Below are 22,388 nucleotides of genomic sequence, written 5' to 3' on the forward strand. Positions count from 1 at the left end.
GGGAGGACGGAGCTGGGGAGGATGGAGCAGGGGCGGGGAGGACGGAGTAGGGGCGGGGAGGACGGAGCAGGGGCGGGGAGGACGAGGAAGGGGCGGGGAGGACGAAGCAGGGGTTGGGGGCACGGAGCAGAGCTAAGCAAGGGCCACACCATGCAGTTTCCAAACTGTGCTAAGGGCGCTTACACCTGGTCTTTTAAGTGAAGAAGATCTAGAGCTACTGAAGGGTTTTATGTGCAGGAGAGACAGATCAGTCTTCATTTTGGATCAGGGAGGGCAATGGACTGAACAGAACTGAGAAACGCGCAGAAGCGGTTCTCACAGTCCAGGCAGGAAATGATAAAAGACTGAGGTAGAGCAGGGGACTCGGACGGACCAGCCGGAGGTTCCCAAAGTTTCCCCAGTCACAGTACTCTGGGTGTCCCAGGAATTTTTTCACAGCACCCCTCAGGCCAAAAGGGTGCCGAAAAGTTAAGTAGTCAGGGTGACAACTTAGTAAAAAGCACCTGTGTCTGACACCTTGTGCCTGCTGGGCACTGCACAGCTTCTCCTGCACGGAGAACTCAGCACCATCACCCCCATTTCTTCAGCAATTCTGGTGCAATGCTGGCTTCTCCTCACAGAAACCACTAAGCAGCAGCCCCACAAAGACATGAGGTCATCGAAAGGAACGGGATGAGCTGATGCTGAAACTGTGAACGCCTCCGGCTAGCTCACAATGTCTGACATGCTTTCCCTGAAAATCAAAAATATCCCTAGTGCCCTGGGGTGCCTTTGTGCACAGTTTGGGAACCATGGTTATAAGCCATTCTTAAGAGGTAAAAACCAGGCTGCCTTGAGAACTGGCTGGGTGTGGGGAGATACAGGTCTCCCAGATCTCCAGCTCAGAGTCCTGGGTGGGTAGTGGAGCCAACAAGTGACAAAGAATATGCAGGATGGGGAAGACCAGGCCACAAAGCCTCTGGTAACGACAGTGCAAAAGGAAGAAAATGATTGCTAGGTACTATCTATCGTGTACGAATATTCAAGGGTACTCTCTTAAGTTTGAGAATTTTACAGAGAATGAATGAAACCTTATACTCAGAGATTTCTTACAGCCAAAGGGAATGAAAGAACATCTTTAAACCACACCACACAAAACCATTCACAAGGCTCACACTACTGCATGGGGCTCAGTTTTAAGTAAATGGTGTTAAGCACACACCTGTCCTCTTTTCCCCCGTACTCAATACTTTTAAAACAAAGTAACTGCTACGGTAAATACTGTTATTCAGCTGCTGCCTCTTCCTGTTACTTTGCTACCTGTGAGAATGAGAAAGCAATGAGTTCCATGTTAGGAAAGGTTTTTTTTGTCGTTGTTGTTTTTAAATAAATTTATTTATTTATTTTTGGCTGCACTGGGTCTTCGTTGCTGCGCGCGGCCTTTCTCTAGTTGTGGCGAGCGGGGGCTACTCTTTGTTGTGGTGCACGGGCTTCTCATTGCAGTGGCTTCTCTTGTTGCGGAGCACGGGCTCTAGGCCCACGGGCTTCAGTAGTTGTGGCTCGTGGGCTCTAGAGCACAGGCTCAGCAGTTGTGGCGCACGGGCTTAGTTGCTCCGCGGCATGTGGGATCTTCCCAGACCAGGGCTCGAACCCGTGTCCCCTGCATTGGCAGGCGGATTCTTAACCACTGCACCACCATGGAAGTCCCAGAAAGATTTTAATGAAGGAGGGAGGGGAACAGGTTAAGTTAGTGGTTAAAATTAAATACATCCGCAGAGCTAGCCAGGCTATGTTAGTGCTCTATCTATGTCAGTCCTATCGTGGATCATCTGAAATTGATCGTTTCGCCCTTTTAAGTTTCTACGACCAAATCTGTTCCTGAGTCAGCCAGGCAACAGACGCGCGAACGTAACTCAGATGTGTCAATGCTCAGTGGTCAGGATGAGCACATTCACTAAAAGGGCATTTGGAGCAGCGACTCTACTTCTGGGTAATAAAATGTTATGGCTGCACTTGAGTTAGGTCTGACTGCTAACAGAAACACACAGTCATAAACACCCTTATCAGCTGACCCTTCAGTAAGGCAGGTGGCACAGGGCCTGGCCGACGCATCCCTGACTGTCTACAGGCAGCTACGACTCACTTCTCGGCTTCTGAAAACTGCCACAGGTTTGGTGTGGCTAACAATACAGGATTTCGGTGCTTGCAAAATGTGTGTAGGGCAAAGAAAGGGGAACGAAAGACCACCCCTCGGCTGTTTCGGTACTACTGATCCCAGGACTATCAACAGTAATGTCAAACTCTCGGTGTGAACGAAGCTGGACCACTCTGAGCGCAGCACGTTCACTCAGGGGTGTGGAAGAGGCTCATCCTGAAAAAACAGGATGCCCATGATGGGACAGGTAGAGTTAGTGACCATCAAAGACAAGTCCCTGATCGACACCAGAAAGCCGTGAGTATTCAAAAGCCAGTCCCCCAATAAGTTCCTGCAGCCCTTGGCTTCCTGACAGATGGCGACATCTCACTGTGAGCCAGGAGAAGATGAAGTGTAACACCGGGGACCCCGCATTCCTGAGAAGGAATCCAGAGGTGCTCCCGGACGCTCACCGAGACACTTGAAGGGGATCACGATGTGGGTCTTGCACTGCTTCTTGTCCCTCCGGCACCAGTTGTCCACGCTGACCGGCTGGTTTGCCTCCATCACATTTGTGATCTGCAGTTCTGGATACATCTGCAAGGGAAGAGGAGACACACACAGTAGACTGACTTTGTCCGTAAAAGATGAACACTCGCTGGTGAGCCAGGACAAATGTCTGCGTGCTCAGCTTCCCCATCGTCCTACATAAATCCCCGCTGCTGCCTGGTTCCAACGGAAGTAATCAAGCAAAGAGATACTGAAACTGTTAGCTTTCTTTTGACAGGTAGATTTTGGACCACTTCTAACACATTCTCTTTGAAAAAAGACCTACACAAGCGGCAAGCGTTCGGCCCCAAACAAGTCTATTAGGCATCAAGTCCACTTGTAGGGTGTGTGCAAATAGCTGAGTTCAAGAACTAAAACATTTAAGAGGCAAGTCTATGGAAGTGTGTGTTAATGAAATTATAGAATAATATTCCAACCCTGACCCCAAAGGCTAGTTTTGGTAAGAAATTAAAACATCTCATACGCTTTTCTACGTCAAGCGTTGACCCAAAAAGTCTGTTGAATCAGACATGAGATAATCCCTTATGATACTGGTGGCTTCTACCAGCAAGTGCAAAACACAAGCACACACGTGACACTGGGCTTGTTTCACAACTTCCTATAACACGTGGGAAGCCAAGGGAACCAGGCTGCACTTCTAAGGCCCTGCCAAGCTTCTGCAGTATTCCGTCCAGAAAGGACAGAGAGCTCACAGCACACCCAGGCCAAGTGCACACTCAGAACAGAAGCCTGCTGCCCCCATCATTACCAGCTTGGTCTTAGGTCAAAACAGCAGAATGACAGAGCACCTATTTCTAAAGCAAACGGGTTCAAACGTGACCCAGAAACGTTTAAGTCTCTGGCAGCATGCTTACCTCCTGACAGTACTGGAGAACTTCTTCCTTTGTTCCGAAGCAGCTCTGAGTGCCTGTTGGGTCAGGTTCCCATTTCCCAGTCTGAATGTTCACGTGCATATTTAGCTTTCCACAAAACATTGCAATCTGAGGCTCAGCAACAGCAAACCCTGTTCCAGCATTGGCTGCGAGGGCCTATCGAAGGGAAAATAAATTCCAGGTTCACTCCCAAGAGGTGGCACGGAGGGAGAGTCACGTAGCGGTTTGTGACAGTAGAATTGACCTTTTAAAAAATCTTCATTACTTACTATTTTTTCTTCATAAACAAATCCTTTTCCCAGGAACTAAGCCAGAATAAAAAATGACCTTTGGACATATATAATTAGAGAGAAATGTGCATGGGAACTGTAACCACCACTCCCCATCTAGATACTTCTGACTTGGGAACCCATAATCCACCTGCAGTCCCCTCTAATACAAGCAAACCCACTTTCCATTCCTTAATACACCAAAACACAAAAGTACAGAACGGCGAGAGTTCCAGCAATTTTACTCAATTCACTTACGTGACAACATTTTACTGAGCAACTACTATTTTTGCACAGCAACGTGCTGAATGCTCAGGACACAAGGCTGAGCAAAAGGTTACGGCCCCTGCCCTCTTGGGGTTTATGGTCTAGGTCAAGAGTCAATTCTCACACAGAAAGATTCCCAGATGTCTTACGAAGGAAAAGAACATAGAGCTGAAGGAGCAAACAAAACAAAAAGGGAATGTGACTTAGGCTTGTGTAGGAGGTGATGGGGAAGCCTCCTGAACTGTGACACTGGAGTGGCTTTGGCCATCCCCACTGGGGGAGAATGTAGACTGTGAGTCTGTGGAGGGTCCAAGGGCTGTGACACTGGAGTGGCTTTGGCCATCCCCGTTGGGGGAGAATGTAGACTGTGAGTCTGTGGAGGGTCCAAGGGAAGGGTAGGTGGCACACATGGTCAAGACTGGATGGTCTGTAGACCAAGAAAGGATGGAGTGCTGAGGGTTCTAAGTACAGAGTTAATATTTTTCAAATGCAGCTCTGATGTTCTCTGTAGGCAGGGGGATGGCTCCGGGAGCTGGAGAGATGACAGTACTTGGGTAAGGCAGCACCGGCAGACAGCCGTGCAGGCAAGACTGGGTGACGATGGCTGGGGGGTGACCAAGAGGCAGCATGGCTTGCATGACTCAGTGAGCAATGGCGTCGTGCATGGAAAGAGAACACTAAAAGCGATTTCATGAACAATTTTATCTCGTGTTAGGAAAAAAATCAACTATCCATAGCCATCAATAGCTCACAAATTACAGGTGAGAAAAAACATTTACGTACGATGACAGTGAGGCTCTTACAAAGTCTCGTGCACCAGAAAAAACACAGGCATCCCTGCATCTAAAGATATACCAATATTGATGGTTACATTCACAATAAAGTTCTGTGGTCTCTCCTAATGGGTAAGTTGTTTCAAAACAAAAATTAAACATCTTTTTAAAATGTTAAAACTTGAGGGGTCGGGTTAGACTATCTGGCCTATTATGATCTTTTCAAAAAGAGCAAAGAGCATTGGTATTAAATGGTTTTCCTATTAACAAGAAAAAGTAGATATGACTTTTTTTTTTTTGCCATACCCTGTAGCTTGTGGGATCTTAGTTCCCCGACTGGGGATTAAACCCATGCATTTGGCAGTGAAAGCACAGAGTCCTAACCACTGGACCGCCAGGGAATTCCCTGACTTTTAAAATATATGGAAAACTGTGTGCTTTCCAGGCAAGTCTCCTGCATTTGTGCTGATGGACTGGTTACACAGACATGAATGGTCCTTCCAATTAGGAGCCTACGTTTGATTCTGAAATACACCCCGATCTTCTAGGACAAATTTACCACCTACACGTTTTGCTTAGGAGCTTATTAAAATTAGCCTGCTTTCCAGTAGCGCAAGAGAAGGAAGCACGAACGCTTGCTGGATAGCTGGGAGAAAGCTAATCTGGATCTAAAATGTCGCCAAGATCAATCAGGGTTGAAAAACACCTCAGTTAAATCCAACGAGGAGAACAGTCAGCAACTTTATTAAGTATAATAGACTGTCACCCCACTGTGATGAATAATCATCTATTAAAGTAGAAGACACAGATCCTGTGCGTTCACGATAACTGCACGTGAAGCTATAGACTGGTGTGAAGTCCTGTCTCCCCCAAAGAAAGAAAAAACATTTAAAGGTATCTGTGGAAAGAAGGTATAGGTAGTACCTTAATGGCGTTTAATTCAAACAGATCATTAAAAGGTATAAAGATGCACATGACAAAGGCACTTAATTCTCACACTGAGCTGGAGATGTGCACAAAAATGCCTCTTCTACTGGCCATTCTTCTTCTGGGAGGCATATCTAAGGATTAAGGCTAGAAACTTGGGTTATGATACGGAGGGAAATGGGCACACAGTACATTAAGTGGTACATACAGAGACAAAGGCAAGCAAACCCCAGGGATGCTCTGTGCACCGAAACCAGTGTTCCAGCAAATTCATTCCTTCCTACTCTTCAAAAGCTCAGACAGAAACGAACAAAGAAAATCCAGGAAGACATGATAAATATGTAAGCCAGAAAGCCAAATCTACATGTTAGAAGGAAAGCATTTCCTAAACCTGCTATAAATGAACTACCACAGTTAAACGCGAAAGACGCTGAGCAATCCTTTCTAAATTCTCTCTACGGACTGGTATATTTTAACATTAAATAGGATGTCAGGGTGGTATCTAATCTTTCAGAAGTACAGAGGCGGGGGAGGGAGGCATTTGCCTCTTTAGTTCCAAAAATGAATACAGGTAAGAAACAGCTTCAGTCAATTACATGAGCTCACCCAGGCCACAGTCAAAACTGTGCAAGCAGTCGCTCATCACATTGACGAAGACAGGGCTTCCCTGGTGGCGCAGTGGTTGAGAGTCCTCCTGCCGATGCAGGGGACACGGGTTCGTGCCCCGGTCCGGGAAGATCCCACATGCCGTGGAGCGGCTGGGCCCGTGAGCCATGGCCGCTGAGCCTGCGCGTCCGGAGCCTGTGCTCTGCGACGGCAGAGGCCACAGCAGGGAGAGGCCCGCGTACCGCAAAATAAAAAAAAAACAAACATTGAAGAAGACAGTCCATGTGTGGCTCGCTATGGCTGTTGGCTGAAAGGCCACAAGAGTTCCAACTGTATGAATGCTCAGTTTACGGGTCAACCACTGAGGTCAATACATCGGTGGTAAGTGCATTTGATCTTTCTGCAGAGATGGTCAACAGTGCCTTCCCTAAAGAGGATCTAAAATACCAGAGGTTAAAGCAGCAGGAAGAGGCAGCTTGGCAGCCACAGCTCCTCACATCAGTTCCCACCAAGGAAAAGGAGGGTAACTGGAATCAGTCCAGACAGCTCATATGCTGCCGTGATTCATTTCTGAGTTCAGAAAGATTAATCCTTGTGGCCATCAGAGACTCTCAAGAAGGTATCATCTGGAATATAAAAAGCCTCTGCGGACCACATCTAGGGATCAACTAACCAAACATACCCCAACCTTACCCAGCGTATAACAGGATCGCTTTTTCCTGTAATGTTTGTGCTTCTTTCCTTTGAAAATGCTCTTATTTAACGTGCTCTCCATTTTCGGAGGCACACACTGTGCCTTGACCCATTACATCAACATATAAATCAATCTGTTTCCTAACCTAACATGTTACAAATGGGATTTCGTTGCCAAGTCAGCACTTCCGATATCCTGTGAACCTGAAATCCTCTAGGAAAGAAAATTAACGCCCCCGCTTGGGCACCGCGGCCAGCCCTTGATCTATGAACACTGCAGCATTTTTAAGGCTTTGAAAACAAATTGCATCAACTGCTTTCCTAGTTCAGCATTTCCATTTAACTTAATAATTCATTCTTATTAAGAAATTCCATTTTATTAATTTGACTCAGCTACTCAAGGATGGAAATTCAACTTGGTAAAAAGTGCTTCTAGTAACTTGGTTGAAAACCTGAAATGGCTTTAACGCAATAAATAAATAGAAACAAACATAAATCTGAACGTAACTTCAAACAGGGCCTTTAATCATCACCTCAAGAGAAGCAACTCCTGGGTCCACCTCAGCCCCACCTCCCTTCACAGAGCCTCCCAATCCAGAGCAAACAGGTAATCCATTACTTCCTTCCTCACTACAGCTACTGCCCCAGATTCCAACTTGGCTCCAGGCTCTGTGAAAGTGCCTGCCATGGAGGGAGTGTCCTCCAAAGAGGAGGGCTGTATTCTATTCCTGAGGGAGTCTGTTTCCCGCGACAGGAAGTGCTCCTGTGGTCCATGTACCCCCGAGAAGCAGGGCAGCACAGCTCCAGCTCCCATTAGAGCACTGTACGTGTACCACCTACTCACCACCGGCACAGGAGTGACATCAAGACACAGACTCTTCTCAAAGACCCTCCTTTTTATTTATTTATTTATTTATTTATTTATTTATTTATGCGGTACGCGGGCCTCTCACTGCTGTGGCCTCTCCCGTTGTGGAGCACAGGCTCCGGACGCGCAGGCTCAGCGGCCATGGCTCACAGGCCCAGCCGCTCCGCGGCATGTGGGATCCTCCCAGACCGGGGCACGAACCCGTGTCCCCTGCATCGGCAGGCGGACTCTCAACCACTGCGCCACCAGGGAAGCCCTGACCCTCCTTTTTTAAATGAATATGTCAGTGAAATGACAATCTATTCATGAATGTGAAGATCCTGTATTCATTTGTTTGTTTAAGTTCTGAATGGTACTTCATGATTCCTAAATTAAAATGACTTAGGTCTGTGTCCACAAACCTGCACCTAAGATTTACTTAATCAAACGAAGTTTAAAAAATCCACAGTTTCAAGGTCATCGCCCCAATATATTAACTACAAAAGGGAAGCCAAACTACTTCACAGTGGAGACACTGCCGTCAACCTCACCAGCCATAATTCGTGTAAGAGGACAGATGAGGAAAGACACACCGAGGGACTGTCTCAGACTGGAGGCTATGGAGAAAAAAGATGCAACGTGGGAGCCCAGACACAATCCTGGAACAGGAAAAGGACACTGGTGGGAAAACTGGAGCAGTATCTGAATAAGGCCTGTGCATCAGTTAACGCTGCCGTGCCAGTGCCAACCTCCCAGCTTTGATAAATGCACACGGGTTATGTCAGATGTTAATACTAAGAGAAGCGCAGTCTAAGGGTGCAGGGGAACTCCCTCTACTATTTTTGCAACTTTTTAAAAACTCTAAAATTAGTTCAAAATAAAACAGTTCTAATTTTTTTAAATCCTATTCATCACTTGCCTGAATTTCGACTGTGACTCCATGGTTTCAATCTGCAAAGAGAAGACACGCTCTTTGGTAGGGCAACAAGCAAGTATGATCAGAGCGGGCCCAATACCTGAAAAACCTAACTATTTATTCTGAACATACCCTAATGTAGTAAAACCCCATGCGTGTATATATTACATTTGATTTACCTCCAATGGGAGGACTATTACAATTCTGCCCAGAACCTCACGTATGAGAAACTCCACTTCTGTTGCTGTCCAAAGGGTGACTGTAGTTTGAGGTCAGCAGTACAGTGTGAAGCTTTCAATTTAAAAAAGCTCCAAGGACTTCCCTGGTGGCGCAGTGGTTAAGAATCCACCCGCCGATGCAGGGGACAGGGGTTTGAGCCCTGGTCCGGGAAGATCCCACATGCCGTGAAGCAACTAAGCCCACGCACCACAACTACTGAGCCTGCGCTCTAGAGCCCATGAGCCACAACTATTGAGTCCATGCACCACAACTGCTGAAGCTTGCGTGCTCTAGGGGGCCCGTGAGCTGCAACTACTGAGCCCGCATGCTGCATCTACTGAAGCTCGCGCGCCTAGAGACCATGCTCCGTAACAAAAGAAGCCACCACAATGAGAAGCCCGCGCACTGCCACGAAGAGTAGCCCCCGCTCACCGCAACTAGAGAAATCCCGCGCGCAGCAACGAAGACCCACTGCAGCCAAAAAAAAAAAAAAAAAAAACCTCCAAACTTCAAACATTTCAACACACTATTTAATAAAATATCAGGATTCTCGTTAAGCATTTTCCAGCCTGAATAGCAACTGAGAAACCTGTTCTTAAAAGTGACAGTTTACGTTACGCCAACTGAAAATCCTTGGCTTTTTTTTGTTGTTGTTAACATTTGAACTTAATTCTAATTAGAAGCTTGTGAATTAGGGTTAGGCAGAAAAACTCTGAATGTAAAAGGTCATTATTCTTCCACTGATGTATGCCAGCTGTTAGGTATCATTTTCATAGGCAGTAATTTATACAAATAATCCCTGCTTTTATTAGAGCTGTAAATATTAAAGTATAAATGATGTATCATTTCCAAGACTGAAAATAGTTTAGACTGTCTCCAAGGCTTTTTATAGGAACGTGGTAATCTGTCCAACTGGATTATACTGGTGAGGATCCAAGCACCCAGATTTAAGAGAGGTCTGTCTTTCTGTACGTGTCTCTAAGATGAGAGCTAAGAGTCTTTTATGAAGGAAGTTACTGAAATACATAAAACACTTTCAAGTATAAAAAAAAAGCAGAACAGTGTTTATGGATCTAAAATTCTCAAGTGAACAAGTTCTGTACAGGCTCCTGTGTTTCTTTCCAATTGCCTGTAATGGGAATTCCACTAAACTGACCTCCTCAGGAACAGAGGTCCTAGGGACATGGCTTGGCCAGCCTTCACCTTCTGCTCTCTCTACTCCTGACCCTGGAGAAAGTACGTGATGTGATGGTGAAGAGCACGGGCTGTACGAGATGGACAAACCGTGACCGTGTTCCAGCCCCATCACGGACAGGCTGTGCCACGTTTGGCAGGTTCCCTAACCTCTCTGGACCTCGGTCTCCTGTCTATAAAATAAGGACAATAGTAACTACACACCATAGTGCTGTTTTGAGGTTTAAGTGAGTTTAACACATGAAAAGTGCTTGAAACAGTGCTTGTTACATAGGAGTTCTTCAAGTGTTGATAGCTATTAGTATCAGGCTTTAAATTTCTTTATCTGTAAAACAGGGCTACTGACATACTATTCCTCTGGGGCCTGTTGTGGGATTAAATTAAGAGAATGCACGTAAGCACTAAGCACAACACCCGACCTGAACGTTAGCATCGGCTGGCTCCTGAAGATGTCATTTTCTCTGGCTACAAGAACCAGGGCTTAAGCCATGGGCACACCACGTGACCAGCCATCCTCCCCAAACCCGTGAAATGGGGTGAAGGCTGCACATTCCTCCTCTACCTCTGAAATCTGGACACACCTGAAGAGGGCTGCATTCACACTCCACATTTTATTTTGAGGGAATTCAGTCACCAAATGTTTATATGACAATTTAATACTGCCTTACCATTTAAAAGAAAATCACTGGGGGGTTGCTGGCTTCCTAGCTCTGGTCCAGCTTCCAGCCAAATGCAAGTGAGGTCAAAATGAACCTGTGTTTTCTATAGAGACACTGCTGTGATCAAAAAAGCACTACGTGGGCGTCCCCGGTGGCGCAGTGGTTGAGAATCCGCCTGCCAATGCAGGGGACACGGGTTCGATCCCTGGTCCGGGAAGATCCCACATGCCGCGGAGCAACTAAGCTCGTGTGCCACAACTACTGAGCCTGTGCTCTAGAGCCCGTAAGCCACAACTAATGAGCCCGCACGCCTAGAGCCCGTGCTCTACAATGAGAGAAGCCACTGCAATGAGAAGTCCGCGCATCGCAACGAAGAGTAGACCCCGCTCGCTGCAACTAGAGAAAGCCCGCGCGCAGCAACGAAGACCCAACACAGCCAAAAATAAATAAATTTAAAAAATAAATTTAAAAAAAAGCACTATGTTATTTCTCTAAATCTGTTTTCTTGAGGGATATTCCCCTGACTTACAAGCGAAGTAGCCTCATGGAGGTTATTTAGTTTCTCTCCTGACCCCAGTTTTCACTTTTGGGCAACATAAATATGGCGTTACCCTTAGGTATTACAATAAATGACCCCCACAATATTAGCTTTGGCTCACACTACGGCAGACAGAAGTCTACTTTCCTAAAGCTCCTGATGCATAAGAAACGTGGTTTGCAAACAAAGGCAGCTTCCTCACTGAATAAAAATCTGCATGATTCCAAACAAAAGCAGTAATAGGTCATGCTTCGAAGGCTGCTACCTGCAAAGGTCAGAAAGCCAGGAGGATGGAGTATGAATATTAACATCAGAGGATCTCCATGGTGTGAACCTGGTCTTCCCCTCGGCACTCATTGGCCAGTATTACTCAGGCAGCAACCAAGAGCCTGCCAAACAAACAGCCTAGGCAGGGTTGGCGGGGGTGTGTAGGCATGTTTCCTAAACCTTAAAAGGCTGAAATGATTTCAAGTAACAAACACCCAGAAGTACAAATGATTAAACATTAGTCATTAAATATGTTCATTCTAAGTCATTCTTATTGACTCACAGATGACAGAAATACTACAAATGACGGGGAATTTTCTGTTGAATATCCAAGCACACACCTGGCAATATTCTCAGACGTTACAAGCTTACTTCTGGCTGATTTGATGCTCTATAATATTTTGTTTATTTTAAAGGCATTAAGTCAGTCATTAAAAATTAGGTAATTTGGGGGCATATTTCATGCACTTGAAACAACAAATCACACCTCTTTTAAAAAAATTCTATTCTTCAGATAGAAATATTTCACTAAAATAAACACTCAACTTAGTGATTTTTACCAAGGTTAAGTTGGGAAACTATCTAACATGTCAGCTTTGGCTGAAATGCTCTGACTTCAAGATGTTACAACCACAAACATCAACAGCCAATGTCAGACATGTGAACTGATTTCACTGGATCTTTTCTCCTTTAATACACTATCTGGGAAAAGATAAGAAAAATCCATGCAGCTGCAAACATCCATGTTTTAATATTTAGGACAGTTTTTACTGGTGTTTTAAATTTAAAGCAGGGGTTCCCTGACACCTTACTTGCCTGGTAAGGTCTGTAACAACAGATCTTAGGCAAGTAAGAAAGGTCTGGAGAGCACGTGCGCACACGAATGCCGAAGGTGCTGAGATGCAAACTGTCCTCTCTTTTTTTTTTTGTTTTGCGGTACGTGGGCCTCTCACTGCTGTGGCCTCTTCCTGTTGCAGAGCACAGGCTCCGGACGTGCAGGCTCAGCGGCCATGGCTTACGGGCCCAGCCGCTCCGCGGCATGTGGGATCCTCCCAGACCGGGGCACGAACCCGTCCCCTGCATCGGCAGGCGGACTCTCAACCACTGCGCCACCAGGGAAGCCCTGCCCTCTCTTGAGAAGTGACTGTCCTGAATTCTAAGGTTCTCTTTTTTACCTTTGCTTTAAAATGTTTTTCATAGGATGGCAGCAGTAATAAATGGGTAGTCTGTTTTTTAAAAATGCTCCTTCCATAATATTAAGAACTGACAACTTTATCTATCTAAAATGTTTTTCTTAGCTTTACTATTCCATGAAAACCAAAGAGTCAGCACTTTATTTCTAAGGTTCTGTGACGCTGAATGGCAAGAAAGGGCAGAAATTCCTCCGTGAATAACCGATATCTTTCCTTCCTTATAAACAGAAAATAAGACAATTTGCCAGGATGACATTCACAGGGCAGGGAGAGGAAATGCACATTTAAAAATACAAAATCGGCCATTTCCATATGCTATTCTGCTGAACATTTCACGTTTACTAGGTCAAGCAATATTCACACATCAATCTTGATGTAACAAATCACTTTAACTTCTAATGTCCATCAAAACGCTATGAAAATAACACAAATATGGAAGAGCTCCACCCTCTCCAAGTTCAAATCAAGTCAGAAAGGCATCTTTGCCATGATTTACGCAGCATTTAAATGTAAAAGTAAATACTGTATTATCAGCTCGCACCAGATCTGCCTGCAGACAACAATTCTTCCTGTCTGGGACCATGCCCATGCACATTATTGTCATTAACAGCAATTTAAAAAAATAAAGTAATAAAGCGAGTATGAGCTGCTAGTCAGCATGCTTACTGCTTGCTGTCTCTGCCATTAATTAGCCTTCCTGGGTACCAGCCACCTAACTACTAAATAAATGCATAAAGGAGAGCAGGAAAAGCTACGCCCAAGTAAAAAGAATAAAAAGGATGTAAACGTGTGCACTGCATAACTCTGGGAGGGGCATTCGGTAGGCTGCAGGGTGCATGATGGACCCGGAAATGCACAGCATGGTGGTCCAGCTCACACACACCAAGATTTCAGCATTTGCTGGTCCCCTTTTCCCAGAGGGGAAAGCCCAGGAGCACTTCTGTCCCACTGGTCAGGTGGGCCCCTGGGGAGCTATGTCCACCCTGCCCTCCGAGACCCACTCCGACCACAGCATTTTGAATCATCTGGAGGCAGAACACATCACTCACTCTCATGTTCCAAGGGATTCCAACTCTTGACGACCCCTGCTTCCTCCCCGCTCCCTCCATCAACCCATCTGGCGATGGACACCACCCTCCTGGGCACAAGCCAGGGTCTCTCCTGCCTCAAGGTTCTGCACCTCGAACTTCTGCCCCTGCTCTTCCCTGAGCTGTCACGTCTCACCTTTCAGGACCCAGCTCAAATGTGCATCTCTGGGGGCCCTTCCCAAGGACAGGCCCCACCCTGCCGGTGTTTTGTTTTCCCCTCCAGCAATGGGAAGTCACCTGCTCATTCATCTGCACTGCCCATCTCCCTCCAACAGGATGCAGGTTGGCAGGGGGTAGGGCTGTGCTTGGGGGCAGGCCCTCCGGGTTTTCTAATCTCGGCACCTGGAAACAGCACCAACTACCTAGTAGGTAATCATTCACACCCAAGGAAGTGACTGTCTGGCTGAAGGCTGTGCTCTTGTTTTCTCTCCAACACATTTAGTTAAACTAGTAAGAATTAACCAGATACCACTCAGCAGCGATTTCTAAATGATCAACGCTGTGCTAGCCTTCGCGTAAGTACATCTGTAATGAATGACAAGTAAAATGAAAACAACTCAGGCAGCATGGCAAGTTTCCATTTTTTATCTTTTGCCACTTGAGTCCACGTGCCCAGACTGAAAAGCCACCCAACACCAGGCTCCTAGCGGAGTCCTCCACCCCAAGGCGGCCCTTCCAGCCTTTTCTCCCACTATTTATGCCTCACCACTTCCATACCTTTTCAGTCCGGACATCATCGATCGACTTTCTAGTCAAAAGGATTGAACTCTTAAACCACCAGACCCTACGTTCACCCACCTTCTTCTCCTTGCTCCGCTGGTCAAATCAATACTCCTATTTACATGATTATGACATAAAAAGGTACTGTAGTTCCAGCTCCCTCCTTAGGCATCTATTTTCCCCCCTCGGCCTCTGCAAGGCCATCTCTTCCTTTACTTGCCTGTACTGACCGCTGGCACTCAGCCTGCCAGGAAGATCTGCAGAGATGGCTCTGATCCCTTTTCTTGAAGACACGGCACCGTCTTCCTGCTTCAACTGCGCTGATGACTCTCCAGGCCTGAGCACAGCTGCCACTCCTGGGACTGATCACAACCGTCCTGAAAACTGCTTCCCCCTTTTCTCCTGTTCCCAACTCAGTACTCTGCTCCTTAGTTGCGGAGCACAGGCTCCAGACGCACAGGCTCAGCGGCCACGGCTCACGGGCCCAGCCGCTCCGTGGCATGCGGGATCTTCCCGGACCGGGGCACGAACCCGTGTCCCCTGCATCGGCAGGCGGACTCTCAACTACTGCGCCACCAGGGAAGCCCTCTGCTCCTTCTTGACTTAACCGCCTGTGTCAGTGGCTCACCGCTTCCCACAGCCTCCCAGAAACTTTCACACATGAAACTTTCTATCTTACGCACACACTTTGTTGGCAATTTGGACAAGCACTAAACTGTAACCTGGACACAAATTTCCCTCACAGGTTAAGACGTGGAGCTAGGGCCATCTAGCTTCCAGCACTGCTGCTGGTACATCTAAAGCCAATTTGATCCCTCGTTCTTTGTGCAGGTCTTGTTTTTTCCTACATGGAAGTAAAATCTTACCAATCTTCGGTATCCTGAGATTCAATTCTAATAGGCCTGGGTCTGAGTTTTTGTCATTCACTTGCCTGAGCGCTCAGTGGGCCACATCATCGCAGAAACACTCAGTCCTGGGTTTCCTCTCCTCTTTCTGAAATTCTTATCAGCCGCATCTTACCTCCTACATTGATCTTCTTCCTTTCTTACCTCTTCCTTTCTAGATTCTTTTTGTTCCCTTTCAGAACGATTTCTAACCAGACTTTTAAATGTCTGGTATCACATTTCCAACCACCAAGAACTCTTCCTTGTTCTCGGAAAGCCTTTTTTTATTGCAAACTATTATCTCACAGAGGAAACAACCTCTCCTCTCTGAGGTAAATATCAAGAGCCTACTGAAGTTACCTGCCTGCTCCCTGCATGGTCTTTAAGCTGCTGTTCCCCCGTCTGTGTTGTTCTTGTTCAAGGTGTTCCTGAAGTGGCTGGTGACCCTAAGTCATCTAACTCAGTGTTTAGGAAAGGGACCCTGCTGCACATGGACAGAACTTGTCCAGAGAGGAATCCTTCAGCTCCCTCCCTGACTGCAGCCCCCGAGCCTGGCTGCTGCGGGTCTGCGGGGCCTAGGAAGGGAGCCTTTCCCCTCTCAGTGCCTCATGTTCTGCTGGGCCTGGAGTCCCAAGGAACCTGAAAAGTCTTCTCCTGAGGTGCAGCGAGGTGGGGTGAGGTGCGTTATTCAGGGCCTGATTACTCATGTTTAGTTTCAACCCCTCCCTGCCATTAGCCTCACCCTGATGCTTCCACCCCTCATTCAAGGTCTGCTCTGCAAATCAGCTTGCTTTTAGCTGGTGTCCCTGCATTTAGGTTCCAGCTTCTCTGGTCTGCTGGCTCAGTCACTAGGTCCATCATCAAGTCTGCATAGACATCTTTTCTTCTCTCCTGTTCTCTGTCCTGGTTGGTCTATTCATTCTCTCACCAGGACAGAGTTAGAGCTAGAACCCTGCACCTGCATCTCTCTCTTTTTAAAAAATATTTGGCTGCACCGGGTCTTAGTTGCAGCATGCAAACTCTTCGTTGCGGCACGTGGGATCTAGTTCCCCGACCAGGGATGGAACCTGGGCCCCCTGCATTGGGAGCGCGGAGTCCTGGCCACTGAACCATCATGGAAGTCCCTCCACCTGCATCTCTTGAGGTGCAACAATTCAAAAGCCACTAACTATGAATATATTTGAAAACTAGAGATGAGAAGTATTAATAAAATTGAGAGCTTCTATCTTGATTATTTAAACATAATGCCTTTAAGAAAATAAAATTCTGATCCTTTCCTCAGATTACTTCATTTGATCATTTTACAGTTACGTTACAGTCAATATGCTAGTCACTGGGTGTTATGAGCTGAACTGTGCCCCCCTTAAATTCATATGTTGAAGTCCTAACCTCTATCACCTCCAAATGCGACCTTATTTAGAAATAAGGTTGTTGCAGATATCAGTAATTAAGATCAGGTCACACTAGAGTGGGGTGGCCCCTAACCCCACCTGAATGGCACCCCTATGAAAGGAGGAAAAATGTGAAGAGACAACACACACACACAGGGAGAATGCCATGTGAAGATGGGAGTTATGCTGCCCAAAGTCAAGAACTATCAGAAGCTGAGAGAAGCTTGGGACAGATCCTCCCTCAGACCTTCAGAGGGAGCGTGACCCAGCAGCACGTAGATCTTAAACTTCCAGCCTCCAGGAACAGTGAGACAATAAATTTCAACTGCTTAAGCCACGCAGTCTGTAGTACTTTGCCACGGCCGGCCTAGCAAATGAATACGCTGGGTAAGCGAATAAGACTCAGTCTAAGTATCTGGGGAGCTCACCGTCTCAGAGGCAGGATCCAGACCCAGGGAAGCCCAGACCTACAGTGTAGCACTTACATTATGCACAAGACGTAAGGAAGTGGAGACGGCGCTGGCATCTGAGAAGCGCTGCGGCAGGGGTAGGCGCGGGGCTGCGGGGAGTGGACGGCTAAGTCTCCAGAACCCCTTCCCCAAGGAAACTGGGCCGGGGCTCTGCTCCAGCGCCAGCACCAGAACGACCCTGCTAGGCATATTTTAGAAGGTGAGAGGGTGTGATTCGGCAAGATTAGGTGGAGACAAGGAGGCCACTTAGGAAGCCTCTGCATTCATCCAGGAAATTATACGTGTTGAAATGATAATTATCTCAGATATACTGAGTTAAACAGACTATATTGTTAAAGCTCATTTCACCTATTTTTGCTTTTTAAAAAAATGTCAACTAGAAAAAGTTACATTTCATATGTGGCTCGCCTTCTTCTATTGGACAGCGCTGTGTTAAGTGTTCAGCTAACACTGTGCTAGGGGAAGACACGACCCAACGACTTTTTTTCATTTACCTGTAGATTCCGTTCACTGCAGTTCCCTTTCTTCCGTTATGAAGGCTAGCAAGAGTTTCTGGCATTTGCAGGAATGGGGTCCTTGGATGGCTAAATGGGTAAGCTTCTCTAAAGAGAAACAAGCTTCTCTAAAGAGGCCAGGCTCGTGCAAAAGAGACAAGTGGTTACAAGTAAAATAATGAATGGGAATTAGACAGGAAAAAGGACCTTGAGATATTTCTTCTTAAAAAGGATTTGGTATGGGTTATGTAAGTGGGTAGAACAGTGCCAAGAGCCCAAGTTCTTATTTTATCCAACTGCTGGAGGGTGGGGGAGGATGACAACCCACCTCCATCCCCCAACTCATTAGATCCTACAAATAGTAAAAGAAGCCTGATTGAGACATTAACAAACAGACAAAACAGAAACAAAAACAAAAAGACACTCTCTTAGGCTTCTGACAACCACAGAACAAAACCCAAAGGTCTTCCAAAGACCAAAAAAAAAAAAAGGCCAGAACAGATAGAGTATATATGATATGGTACTCACATCACACAGGCCCTTGAGTCAATACACATTTGCAAGGGCCTTATTAGAGCAGGCTCCAGAGACAACAAATTGAAGAGTCACAAGTTCTCACCCACATGGAGGCTCGGGCTGGTAAGGGAGACATCACGTGAACAGAATAATCCTAATATAAAAGGAAATATTCCCAAACTCTATAGCAGTAGCAGTCTTACAAAGTCATCAGAACTAGCTCACCTTGAAGCTTTCAAAAACTGGCAGGCCAAGCAGCTATTTAAGTATAATACTATCCGGTAACTTAGTACCCAAGCCGAATTTGGGCAATCTGTGCTGGCCTATTAGAATGATTCTCCTTCACCTTCCTTGGGAACAGCTATTAAGTAGCTCAATGGAAGAACTTTTGCAACTCACTTCTAACGCCTGATGCCAGGATGAAAACAAGTGTTCATATTAGGTTAAAGTGAATTCTTTGGCCCTATGGAAAAAACGGGTTTCAAATATTTCCAAACGTACATAAGACTAATAGTAACCCTCACATAACATCACAAAAGCCACACCTTAGTCTCAGTAATATTTAACATGATAATATTTTACTTGGCCAACAATGAACCCTACCTATGCTGGTATAAAATGATGTAATCGAGGCCCTATATTTGTACAGGATATGTTACCTCTCTGATCACTTCTTTGTCTCTTTGCTTTCTTCTAAACATTTTCTCCCATAAAACTCCAAAATGTTCCAAATACTGATGTGATATCCAAAAGAAATTTATCTTCACAAATTACCAAGTAAAAAGGATGCTAGAAGTGGTACAGCTAAAACATTACCTTCTTAATGTTAACTGAAACAAACATCATTACCTCAAATTGACTCAGAGTCTATGTTCTATTTTATTTTCTATAGCTTTTCAGAGACAGGCATCGATGCTGCTCGCCTAGTATCAGATCACCACGGGGATATTTTAGTGAGGATCCAATCGTCCAGGGACTGGTGCTGGATTTATAATCTGCCTTAACTCCCGCCATCCTGTGACAAGTTTGCTTCTTCACTCATCACACACCCACACACACGTAATGGCTCAGCTTGGCTGGGAGCTCATCAGCTTTGAGTCTGTGCTTTGTATTTAATCTTTCAAAATCAATACTTAAAACATTTTAATCTGATTTTAATCTGTCCTGACTACTATTTCCATTGTTTAAAAACAACACGAACCAACACTGAGTCTCAATGACTTGTATCAATTCACAAGATTAATCTTTCAAAACAACAGCCCAGCAGGATATTTTATTAATGTAGATCCTGAGGCAGCTAATCAAGCCTCAAGGAATCATTTTTCTTAAAGAGTTGCTATGAGAGACAGAGACAGAGAGAGAGAGAGACACGGAGGGGGAGGGAGAGAGAGGGGGACAGAGAGGGAAGGAAAAAAGAGTTGCTATAAGGAAAAACACTCATACAGCATTAAGCAGAAATCCTCTTCAAAAGGGGGGAGGGGCGTGGCAGAGTCAACCAGCCAATCAGCGAAGGGTCTGCTAGTCAACCAGCCAATCAGCGAAGGTTCCGCTATGAAATGTGGTTTGCAATTCACTTGAAAATGAGTAATAAATTGTTACTGCAAGAGGTGATTTCAAGCCAACTTTCTCCGCTTTTCAACAAGCATTGAAAACTCTGTGCCTCTAGATGACAGAGAACAGACAGGGGTATAAAACAAAATGACAACCCACACTCAGCCTCCCTTGGGGAGACGAGAATCTCTGACAAATAAAGGGGGCCTGCTGCTGCCATAGCCAAAAAAATAAAAATAAAGGAAACAAGTGTTGGCCAAGATGTGTGGAAACTGGAACCCTTGCCACTGACGGTGGGAACGTAAAATGGTGCAGCCACTGTGGAAAAGAGGTTGGCAGTTCTCAAAAAGTTAAACATAGAATTACCATATGATCCAGCAATTCCACTTTCCAGTACATACCCAAAAGAACTGAAAGCAGGAACTTAATGGCTGACAATGTAAAAATACCTGGAAGTAAACCCTATAAATAGGTTCTTTAAAAAAGATAAGCTACATTAAAATAATCTATTTTTAAAAGACTGGAGAAGTGTTGATTGTCATTTTTCCAACCACCTAAAATGCTTCTTTTGTTTATCATCTTAGGATGATAAACAAAAGAAGCCAAAAAGTTGGCTTGGCCAAAAAGTTCCTTGGGTGTTTAAGTAAAAATAAGACATTTCTCATTTCACCAAGAACTTTACTGAAAAACATATTCACCGGTTTTTTTTTAATTTATTTTTGGCTGCATTGGGTCTTCGTTGCCGCATGGGCTTTTCTCTAGTTGCGGTGAGCGGGGGCTACTCTTCGTTGCAGTGCGTGGGCTTCTCATTGTGGTGGCTTCTCTTGTTGCGGAGCATGGGATCTAGGCACGTGGGCTTCAGTGGTTGCAGCACGTGGGCTCAGTAGTTGTGGCGCACGGGCTTAGTTGCTCCGTGGCATATATTCACCGTTTTATTCCACTACCTTCTGCCATTTTTCAGGCAAATTCCTAATTTCATCTTCCCAAAACTTTTAATCTTTTTTTGATGTATTCTTTTTTTACACAGCAGGTTATTAGTTATCTATTTTATACATTAGTGTATATATGTCCATCCCAATCTCCCAATTCATCACACCACAACCACCAGCCCCCCCACCCCGCCAGCTTTCCCCCCTTGGTGTCCATACGCCAAAACGTTTTATCTTCTTGAGCAAAGAACTGTCCCAGGTGCCTTTTAGTCTTCCAGGGAATTGAAATGTTTTCCATTAAGAGAATTTTGTAAAGACTGAAATAAATGGAAATCCAAAGGTGTAATGTCCAGTGAATACGGCAGATGAATCAGAACATCCTAGCCAAGCTGTAATAGTTTTTGCCTGGTCATCAAAGAAACATGCAGTCTTGCGTTATCCTGACGAAAGATTATGTGTTTTCTGTTGACTAATTCCGGATGCTTTTGGTCGAGTGCTACTTTCAGTGGGTCTAATTGGGAGCAGTACTGGTTGGAATGAATCGTTTGGTTTTCCGGAAGGAGCTCATAATAGAGAACTCCCTTCCAATCCCACCACATATACATAACATCACCTTCTTTGGATGAAGACTGGACTTTGGTGTGCTTGGTGGTGGCTCATTTCACTTGCCCCACGATCTCTTCCGTTCTACGTTATTGTACAGTATCACTTTTCATCACCCATCACAGTTTGTTTTAAAAACCGAACATTTTCATTATGTTTAAGTACAGAATCGTATGCGGAAATACTGTCAAGAGGCTTTTTTCTCTCAACTTACGTGGAACCCAAACATCAAAGCGATGCACATAACCAAGCTGGTGCACATGATTTTCAACGCTCGATTTGGATATTTTGAGTATGTCGGCTATCTCTCGAGTGGTATAACACTGATTGTTCTCAATTAATGTCTCTAGTTGATCGCTATCAACTTCAACTGGTCTACCCGACCGTGGAGCATCGTCCAGCGAGAAATCTCCAGCACGAAACTTCACAAACCACTTTTGACACCTTCCATCAGTCAAAGCACCTTCTCCATACACCGCACAAATCTTTTTGTGCATTTCAGTTGTTTTTACTTTTCTTGAAATAATAAAGCATAATATGCTGAAAATGTTTTTTCTTCCATCTTCAATATTAAAATGGCTACACAAAAATTCACAAATTTTGATAATTTTTAAAAAATGCATACTCATGGGCTTCCCTGGTGGCGCAGTGGTTGAGAGCCCACCTGCCGATGCAAGGGACATGGGTTCGTGCCCCGGTCCGGGAGGATCCCACATGCCGCAGAGCGGCTAGGCCCGTGAGCCATGGCCGCTGAGCCTGTGCGTCCGGAGCCTGTGCTCCGCAACGGGAGAGGCCACAACAGTGAGGGGCCCGCGTAGC

At 45.6% G+C, this 22,388-nt stretch overlaps 1 protein-coding gene across 6 annotated transcripts in view; it reads right to left on the reverse strand.

Moving 5' to 3' along the window:
* APLP2 (amyloid beta precursor like protein 2) overlaps nucleotides 1-22,388 on the reverse strand; it is a 71,874-nt gene that overhangs the window by 31,568 nt on the left and 17,918 nt on the right. For all 6 annotated transcript variants that reach the window (XM_027092904.1, XM_027092903.1, XM_027092901.1 and 3 more), the window contains exons 2-3: nucleotides 3,538-3,711; nucleotides 2,587-2,710 (exon numbers count right to left, since the gene is read on the reverse strand). In XM_027092904.1, the coding sequence (XP_026948705.1) occupies nucleotides 2,587-2,710; nucleotides 3,538-3,711 (298 nt within the window). The remainder of the gene's footprint in view (nucleotides 1-2,586; nucleotides 2,711-3,537; nucleotides 3,712-22,388) is intronic.

This window comes from Aethalodelphis obliquidens, unplaced genomic scaffold (genome assembly GCF_003676395.1).
Source record: "Aethalodelphis obliquidens isolate GAN/ISIS:26980383/991018 unplaced genomic scaffold, ASM367639v1 scaffold82, whole genome shotgun sequence".
In the NCBI taxonomy this organism is placed as follows: Eukaryota; Metazoa; Chordata; class Mammalia; order Artiodactyla; family Delphinidae; genus Aethalodelphis; species Aethalodelphis obliquidens.